The 10649-nt window shown below is 37.9% G+C and overlaps 1 protein-coding gene across 1 annotated transcript in view; it reads right to left on the reverse strand.

Moving 5' to 3' along the window:
• The window catches only part of NR6A1 (nuclear receptor subfamily 6 group A member 1), a 218897-nt gene that overhangs the window by 48554 nt on the left and 159694 nt on the right, over positions 1-10649 (reverse strand). The window contains exon 3 of the mRNA XM_007450257.1: positions 936-1178. Within this exon, the coding sequence (XP_007450319.1) occupies positions 936-1178 (243 nt within the window). The remainder of the gene's footprint in view (positions 1-935; positions 1179-10649) is intronic.

The raw sequence follows: 10649 nt of genomic DNA on the forward strand, positions 1-10649 counted from the left end.
TTTTTTTTTTTTTTTTTTTTGCGGTTCACGGGCCTCTCACTGTTGTGGCCTCTCCCGTTGCAGAGCACAGGCTCCGGACTCGCAGGCCCAGCCGCTCCACGGCATGTGGGATCTTCCTGGACCGGGGCACGAACCTGTGTCCCCTGCATCGGCAGGCGGACTCTCAACCACTGTGCCACCAGGGAAGCCCCAATTAATGTACTATTAATTCGAATTATCAGCTTCAACCTCTGGTAGTGCCCAATACTCAGTATGTCACCAACTCCTATCAGGTGAGCTGCTCCCACATCTCCCCATCTGTGCCATTACTTTCCCCTCCTCCTCTCCTTCAGATCCTTCATATCGTTCTTGTGGACTCTTCTAAATACTTTCTAGGGGTTTTTTCTGCTTCCCCCACCCCAATCCATTCTTCAAAGCTGCCCTCTGGATTAACCCCCTTAGAATATTGGTTTATTCATGTCATCTTAGGCTAATTGCTCTTGGAAAACTTCCCAATAAATCCCAAATTCTTCACCAACCTGGATGCAGATTTCTGGGTATGCCCAACCTAAGTATGCCATGCTTATACCAAACAAAATGATAACACATTCAGGGGACCTACTGCCTTCCTGCCGTTTCATATAAAATTCCTGCTTCCTTTCATCATGCCTTGAAAAAAGAACTAGTGGAGTATATTAATCCTACTTAGTACCTGATTGTTAATTGGGGTCTTGTCACATGGACCCTGTGCATTCATTCTCACAGGATCCTTAACATCTCAACAGTCTGTTCTCCCACCTAATCTGGGAGATCCCTGTAGGCAGATTCATTTTTGGGTTATGAGTACACAGTACAAGTGCAGGCTTGGGAAATGAATAACTCCAAGGCTTAATGGCTGACACTAAAGATAAAGTGATGGGTGAAGCGTGGGTAGCAGAGCCGCAAGCACCACTCACCCTTCCGGTTCATCCCCATCTGGAGGCATTTGAGCAGGCGGCAGTACTGGCACCTGTTCCTCTGCTTCCGAGACATGACACAGTTCTTGTCACGACTGCACCGATATACCCGCTTGTTGCAAATGCTCCGCTTGAAAAACCCTTTGCACCCCTCACAGGAGATGATTCCATAGTGCAAGCCTGTGGCGCGGTCCCCACAAATGAGACAGGTTCGTTGTTCAGCCCGATCATCTGGAACAGAAACTGAACATATGCAAGTTAGAACACAGTGGAAATAATGGCTTTAAGCCCTGCAGATCTAAAATTAGCAACCCAGAACATTACCCTCTCCAGGCTAACTGGCAAAGAGGTGGCATCTTTAAAGCCCTTGTTGTAGGAGCAGACTCCTGCATCTACCTGTAGATACCGTAAACATAGCCTAACTAAAAAAAGAACTCACATTCTTTCCTCTGAGTTTCACCATCACTTGGACCAGTAACCAAGTCAGAAACCTGGAAGGTATCTTTGACTCCTCCTTCTCCCTTACCTTCTTTAGCAACAGCCCATCACTTCTACCCTGTAGGAAGGTGGTAAGGATTACTTATCATGTATGTAAGTGCCCAGCATATGGTATATACCCAATAAATGATAGTTATAATTATTAACAAGCGAAGAAGCTTCCATGCCCAGCCAAGCCATCCACACATCCAACAGATATATACTGAGCAACTATTCTCTTCTAGGCACTGTTGTAAGGCATGGATACAGCAATGAATAAAAGACCCTGGTGAAGCTTACATTCCAGCAGAACATCTACTCTGTGTCCAGGCCCTGTACTAGGTATTGGGTATTCAGAAATAAATCATCATAATCCCCATAGTCAGGGAACTCACTGTCTAGCAACAAATTAGTCAAAACAGAAATTCAGGCTGGAATATAGCTCTTCACTTCCTCTTTGGACCAAGCAAATTCCACTTTGGACCAATCAACTGCCAAAGAACAGGCATATGACAAAAAAGAGCGCCTTGGTGAACTATGTCAGACCTTGGTAGCGGGTCCAAGAAACCTCCAGCAGAGAAAGACAAATATCATGTTATATTACTTAGAAAACAAACTTCTGGTTACCAAAGGGGAAAGGGAGGGAAAGGGAGGGAGGGATAAAGTGGGAATCTGGGATTGACAGATACATACTACTATATATAAAATAGATAACAAGGACCTACTGTGTAGCACAGAGAACTATATTCATTGTCTTGTAATAATCTATAATGGAAAAGAATCTAAATATGTATATAACCAAATCACTCTGCTGTACACCTGAACACTGTAAATCAACTATATACCTCAATTAAAAAAACAAAAAGGAAAAAAGAACCCTCCTGCAAAGATTCTGATCTGTACCAAGCACCTAACACATGTTATTGTGCTGAATCATCACAACAAACCTAACTGAGGTACCCTTATTTTACAGCTGAGGAAACTCATGAAACTCATGAGGTAATATCACTCTTCAACAGTCACCCATCTAGTAAGAAAGGGAACTAGGGCTGGAACCCCCAAAGTCTATGTACCTAACCAACATATTCTGTGGCCACGGCAAGGCAAATCTATCCATTCTACGCAGGTAAGTCAGGCCCTTCCCTTGGGAAACACACACACACACACACACACACACACACACACAGCTAAAAAAAAGCCAAGGTCTCCCTTTGTAAATGAACAAACAGAAAGAAGCAAACTGTCCCAAATGGTACTTGTCCAGATGTCAGATAGAGATTTCTGCACCTCTGATTCTTATAAAGGACTTGAAGGGTATTTAAAGTATGTTTACATTCATTATCTCACTTGTACCAAGACCAGGGCATGGATTATTTTTATCTTATAGATACGGCAAAGAAAATTTGGTAAGTACCAATCGTGTACCATGCAATGTTCAAGAAGTTTTTACTGTCTTATTCATCTCAATGACTGTGAGAGGTATCTTTATCCCCATATTACAGAATCAAGAATCTAAAGAGTTAAGGAAGGGCCTCAGAAATTGGCTCCAACAGACCTTTATCTGAGGCATGAAATGAACTCCCTCTACGATATTCCAAGACAAGGGGTTGGAACTCTACTTGCACATATCCAGTGACTCAGTAAGGTACTTCATTCCATTCATTCCGTTTTAGATAGTTTTAATGGTTCAAAAGCTTTTCTTTACACTGAGCCAAAGTCTATTAACCTGAAGCTTTCCTCATTGCCCTGAGTTACGTGCTCACGGGCAAAAAACAGATGTATAACTTAGCCTAGTTCATATACCAATCATTCAGAGATTTAAAGATAAGTGGGGTTCCTAACTGTGAATTTTTCTTCTCCTATTTCTTATTCTTAATCATATAGTATCAAAATTTCTTGAAAAACAAAGTATCCAGAACTAAATGGTTTGATTTTCTCAATTTAAGACTCAATTAGTTTTGTTTATGTATCTGCAGCTATCAACACCAGTATATACATAGTATTTTATAATTATCGATGCTATGCTATAAAAATGCTACACATTTTATAATGGGAAAAAAATGAAGCTTAAAGAGGTAAGGAAATTTAATTGGTTATATAATCAGGAGTGGAATTGAAATTAGAATTCAAGACTTTCTGATTTTGAGACTGATGTATTTCCAATCCCCCCCTACATTTAATTCACATCTGGTTCACAGACATCTAAATCCTGAAGTATTTATCACATATAACATGAACGCATGTCTTTCTTATTCCATTCTTGGGAAGGGTAGGATTTCTAAACCCAATGGTAGGACTTTACACTTGCCTTTGATCAAATTTATCTTTATATAAGAAATTCTGTGTCATTCTGGTCTATGGAACTCTTTGGGGATCCGGTCCTGCCACCCAGTATATTAGTTATTTCTCACTCCTCCTCCTTTTCTCTAATATTGTATGGTCGATATTAGATCATTTTCATTTCCAACCTTAAAACAATATTCAACAGAATGTGGCCTCAGGCAAGCTGTTGGAGCCCCTTCTTAATCTGACTTAAGCAAATTAACCAGCCGGAAACAGTTGTTCAACTAGTTTTGTCTGTTAATTAGGCCAGACATTTCTCTATCTTATACATAAGGATATCATGTTATACTCCTCACATGAAATCTGAAATTTCAGATTCATTACATCTACAGTATTCTTTTACTAGTGAGCCTAACAACACAAAGGAGATGTTCATAACCATATAGCACTCTTAATCTATTCAATGTTCTTTATCTGTTAGTCTACCTGAAAATATAACGGGGAAAAAATCAGGCAAATAAGCACTTCAAAGTAGAGACTATGGGAACATAGCCAATATTTTATAATTTTAAATGGAGTATAATCTACAAAAATATTGAATCACTATGTTGTACACTTGAAACTAATATTGTAAATCAACCATACTTGAATTAAAAATATATATATATATATATATAAAACAACACCACCAACAGAAACAATAGCAACAAAAACAAAGTAGAAACTATGGCTCTTAGTAACTGTAGTGCTCAGTAAGATAACAGACAGAGTTGCTGATGAAAATCTGAGGGTTTGAAAAATGATAGGTATTTAAAACTCTGAACAAGGCAGCTTGCTATCTACAAAAATAGCAATGGGTTAAAAAATAGTAGGAGAGAAGACTCTTACTAATATATCAGAGAAGTTCAATGTTTGTCTTGATCAGGAATACTAGAAGGTAGAAGGGCTCAGACAGTGTACTCTAAAAATACCATTTCCTATGAACAGGAGCCAGGACTCCTAAGAGAAATGGTTGATTTCAGGTTTGAGGCAGAATGTATACAAGATGAGTCTTGTACTACCCAAGACTAATAATGGGGTATGTCAAAAGGATACAGGGAGCAACAGAAAAGCCTCCCATTGGCCTTAAATGGAGCAGACTATGCATCAAAAAGAATGATGGCAATGGATTAAAACACTTCAGATATTAATATTAAAAAGAAAAACTTCATTAGTTACCACTGGAGGTTTCTAGGACACCAATTCAGTATTCTGAAAATTGATGAATGAAGGGAAAAAAAATCAAACATTAAAGTAAAAACTATTGGAATCTTCCTCTTTTGCTCTCCTCCCCATGAGTAAGAGGAGAGAGGAGGGTGAATACTAAGACAGTTTTTAAGAACTTTAAACTTTAATTGAGAAGATTGGCATTATGTAAACAGATCTGCCTGGCAGTCAAGGGAAGAGGCTTGGGTGGGGAGGTAGAGTTGAACTCAGGCCCCATGGCAAGGTAAGTCTCAACTCAATGATGGAAAGGAAAGAGACAACTGTCAGCTCTACAAAATCTTCTAAGCAGAGGCAGTAGAACATAAAGATTAAGAACTTGGTCTCTAAAGTCAGAATCCTTGGGTTCAAATCTAGGCTCTATAACTTACCCTGTGTGACTTTGGAAAGCTTCTTAACCTCTCCAGAGGTACCTCAGTTTCTAGTCTATAAAATGTGGATCATACTACCTTCTTCAAGGAACTGTTGTGAGCATCAATGAGTTAACAGATTACCTATAAATGACATGGAGCTCTAGCTTCCTCACAGTCTGTATTAGAATGAGACAGCTTTAGGAACTCTAAAGTACTAGACAATATTGTTGACTGTTTTTTTTTTTTCTAACTTAAAAAAACTTAAAAAATTCCACTAGCACAAAGGAGGAGTATTCAGTCAGTCTGGTGGCAGGGTAAGGTAATAACAGATTTCCTAGAGGAGGTAAGTTCTGAAGTATGCCTACCAGTTAGACAAGTGAAAGGAGAGGAGGGTATAAGCAGAAGAAACAACTGCCATATAAAGTAATGTCTCAATTTTGGCGCTAGAAACCTCTAACTTGGGTTTTCCTCAAAACAATCTCATTCATTTCTAAAATAGCCAATATAGTTTACTAAGCTTCAGCAAGACTAACTCAAGATGAGTTACCCAGAAATATCCACAGGTACAACATCAAGTTATGTCCTACCCCTCTATACGTAAAACAGTCATGATTTGCCCAGAATTTTTTTCCTGCAAGATGTTCTCAAGGATGCTTGCTGGTTACTCATGAGAAATAAATGTAACCACACATGGGCATTGTTAGAAAGGAAGGTGACATGCTTGTCTCTGCTATAGTCTTTCAAAACTTAGAAACAATCTTAAGAATTTATTTTTAATAAGAAATGATTCTAAGGCAGGTAACAGGAACTATCATATAATTTTCATTTCTTCACACATTAACACTCTTGCGTAGAGAGAGAAGGGCTAATGCAGAGCTCGGTTAGGGTCACTATGAACACAGATTAATCTTCAGAGGCAGAAACATCAAGTTCAAAGGAAATAATGAAAATGATGAATAAAGCAGCTGATATGGTTGGCTTAGAAGATTAATAACAATCTGAACCAGGTAAGAGCCCTAGCAACATCTCTTCAGGATACCAATGACACGCACCCGCTCACACAAATCGATGTTCCTGTTTCTACATCATTTAGCAAGAACAAAAAGTAAATGAATACAAGGATATTTATAAATGAATCTGTCTGGTTGTCAATCTGACCAGAATTTTACAATACTGAGGTTCTTGTTTTATAAAAGTGGCAGGACCCCTTAGTTACACCTAACCAAGATTATACTGCAGTATTAAGTCTCAATCAAAAACATTAACAGCGGGCTTCCCTGGTGGCGCAGTGCTTAAGAATCCACCTGCCAATGCAGGGGACACAGGTTCGAGCCCTAGTCCGGGAAGATCCCACATGCCGCAGAGCAACTAAGCCCGTGCGCCACAACTACTGAGCCTGCACTCTAGAGCCTGCGAGCCACAACTACTGAAGCCCGCACACCTAGAGCTCGTGCTCTGCAACAAGAGAAGCCACCACAATGAGAAGCCTGCACACCGCAACGAACAGTAGCCCCCGGTAGCTGCAAGTAGAGAAAGCCTGTGTGCAGCAACAAAGACCCAACTCAGCCAAAAATAAATAAATAAATTTATTTAAAAAAAAAAAACCAACCATTAACAGTAACATCTGGTACCATGACTGCTACATAGAAGAAGCTCATTTTGTTGAATGAATGAATGAATGAATAAATGAATAAATACTATGGCTTAGTGCAGTGTTTTCAAAATTATGTCATAACCCATAGCATCACGACTAGCATTTTTAGAAGAAATGAAAGAAAATATCAAAGTGTATCACATGTAGTAAGGGTAAAATATTGTGAAACCTTTCTTTCAATCAAAGTGTGTGCATTTTATGTGTGTACATGTGTGCAGTGGATCAAATTGTAAAAAGTTTAAAATACACTGATTTTGTGGTTAAGACACACTGGGTATGAATTCCAGCTCTGCCACATCCTAGCTTTGTTAACTGTGGACACACAAGTCAGTTCTCTTAAGTTTCATTATCAACTGTAAAACAGAGATAACAATAGTACTCACCTCATGCAGTTGCTAGGGAATAAACGATTATAGGTATATGACAACAGCTAACATGTACCTGGTGCTTACTATGTAACAAGTTCTGTTCTATATGTGTCACATATAATAATTCACTCATTCCTCACAATTCTATTATCCCCATTTTGTAGATGTAAAAGACTGAGGCACACATAGGATAAAAAATATGCCCCAGGTCCTCAACAGGACCTAGCTATCTAGTAGGCAGCAGAGCCAGGATTCTAAGCAGACAATCTTGAACCAGGATCTGAGACCTTTCATACCACACTATACTGCTTAATACAATTCCTAATATACAGTAAATACAATAAATGCCAGTTGTGCTACTGTTATTAAAGATACATTTCCTGTAAGATCAGAACCTGATAAAAAATTGCAACTTATGAAACATTCTGGAAAGTATTTTGTTTTAAAAAAATCCATCTTAAAAGCAATAAATAGTGCTTTAATAAAAAAAAGGAAAGGCTTTGATAGAAATCAAATTATTATCATTAACCTCTTGGCAAATTAGGAATAGAAAATAAACTTGCTTAATATGATAAAGACTATCTAAAGAAACCTGTACCAAATATCATACTTAATGGTGAAATGCTTTAAAAAACCTTTTCTTTTGAGACTGGAAGACAAGGATGGCCCATTATCAATACCTTCATTCAACACTGTACTGTAGGTTCTAGCAAGCACAGTAAAATTAAAAAAAAAAATACAAAACCTAACTATATTTCTATCCCAGCCACAAACAGAAATGAAATTTCAAAAGATGCCATTTACAATAGCATCTAAACATATAAAATACCTAGGTTGCAATCTAATAAAGACATATAAGATCTCTATGTAAAAATTTTAATACACTTACTTAATGTGAAATATTTCTAAGATAAATTGAAGAAGATTTCAGTACATGGACAGGTATGTTATGATCATAGGTTGGAAGAGTTATTATTGTAAAGATCTACAGAGTCAGTAAAATTCCATTCAAAATCCCAGTTCTGTGTGTGTGTGTCTGTGTGTATATCTGACAAGCTAATTCTAAATGTACATGTAAATGCAAAAGAACAAAAATAGCACAAATACTTAAGAAAAAATAAGATGACTTTATCTACCATACATCAATATTCATTTTAAAGCTATAGTAATTAAGATATCTTTTACTGGCTCACAGGCAGGCAGGCAGACTAAAGGAACTGAATGGAGAATCCTACAACATCATCATATATATATGGATATTTAATCTATGATATGAGTGGCACTGCAGAGCAGTGAGGAAAATACAATTCTTTTCCATGAACAATGTTGGGACAATCAGATACCTAATATGGAAAAAAAAAAAAAGAAACTTGATCCTACCTCACCCCATGCAAAATATTTAATTCCAAGTAGATAGCAGACCCAAGTATCAAAAGCAAAATAATATACCACTCAGAAGATAATAAAGAAAAATATCTTCATGATCTTGGGATAGGAAGAGATTTCTGAAACAGGCCATAAAAAGCACGAACATAAAGGAAAACATTAATAAAATTGGACTACATTAAAATGAAGAACTTCAAGAGAGTGATAAGGCAAGCCACAGTGTGAAAGAAGATATAAGCAATACACACAACCTAGAGTGCTCACATCCAGAACATATAAAATGCCTTTACATCAATAAGAAAAAAGCAACCCAGTAGAAAACTGGGCAAGAGACCTGAACAGGCATTTCACAAAGGAGGCTATCCACATAATCAATAAACTTATGAAAAGATGTTCAAACCTATCAGTAATCAAAGACATGCAAATTAAGACATGCAAATTAAAACCATAGTGATACACTATTACACATCCATTAGAATGGCTAAAAATTAAAAATGACTTCAAGCTATGGTGGCAATTTGGAAAAACTAACTTTCACATACCATTGGTAGAAGTGTTTCACTGGTACAACTACTATGGAAGTGTGCCATTAGTAGAGTTGAAGATACACCTATCTTATGACCCATTCCCAGGTACATACCCAACAGAAATACATGCACATGTGCATTAGAAGACAAGTTCAAGGATGTTCACAGCAGCATGCTTTATAAAAGTCCCAAATTAAAAATTACCATACATTCATCAACTTACTGTAGATAAACAGCGTAATTCGTACAATATAATACTTTACAGCAGTAAAGATATTTGAACTGCAGTAAAGATATTTGAACTACTGCAACAGCATAGATGATGCATACAAACAGTGTTGGGTAAAAGAAACCAGGAAAAAAAGAATGCATACTGTAGGATTCCATTTGTATTAAGTAAGTTAAAACAACAACAGCAACAACAATAACAAACAAGCAATAGAGGGGAAAAAGACACAGAGGGAAGAGAGTGCTGGGGTGGAGAGAAGCTTTTGGATCCTGTCAAGGTTCTATTTCTTGATTTGAGTGGTGCCTGTTTTATATTAATTCATTAGGCTGTAAATTTGTGTTTTATTTACTTTTCTCTAAGTGTTATATTTCACAATAAAAAGGTTGAAAACAAAAGATAGCAGGGCACTTCAGGAAAGGAAAAGGACATCATCAATAGTAAAATGAAAGACCACAAATGTACGGTGTGTTTGAAGGAACTGCATAGGATATTATAGTTAAGTAGAGAGGAATGGTCAGAGATAAGTCCAGAAAGCTAGTTTGGAACAGAGTGCAATTGATTTTACCCTACTGATAAAAGGCTACTGAGATTTTAAAATAGAGGTATGTCTGGATCAAAGCAGTATTTTTAGGAATATTAACCTCACAATGATGTGCAGGTTGCCACAAGATGGATGGCATGGGCATCTAGGTAACAGGAATGATAACAAAGGAATGGCTGAATGCAAGTGAAAAGAAAGCACAGGAGCCCTAGAGACGGCTTGTTGACTGACTAGATTCCAGAGCGGGGATGAGGGGAGGACAGGATAGGAAAGTGTTTAAAAAAATGAATTCGAGGTTCTAAACCAAGGTGGCTGTGAGAAATGTGATATCACTAATAGAAAAGAGTAAAGCAAAAGCTAAGTGAGGGACAAAAATCAATGGCTTTAGTTTAACAGAGGATGATGGGCAAGTCAAACAGAGGATGATGGGCAAGTCAAACAGAAGTCTTCCAAAGGCAGTTACTTAGAGGACAATGGTTCAGGCTAGAATGAAGGATTTGGGAGTCATCAACCCAAGGGAGAGTTGAAGCTATGGCAACAGGTTAGAACTCCAAGGAGGAAGGGGATGTGTGGAGAAGCAGCCGGAAGGTAAAATGGAGACACAGAGAGGGGAAGGTAAGAAGTTAGGGAAAG

Source organism: Lipotes vexillifer, unplaced genomic scaffold (genome assembly GCF_000442215.2).
Source record: "Lipotes vexillifer unplaced genomic scaffold, Lipotes_vexillifer_v1.1 scaffold890, whole genome shotgun sequence".
NCBI classification, from domain to species: domain Eukaryota; kingdom Metazoa; phylum Chordata; class Mammalia; order Artiodactyla; family Lipotidae; genus Lipotes; species Lipotes vexillifer.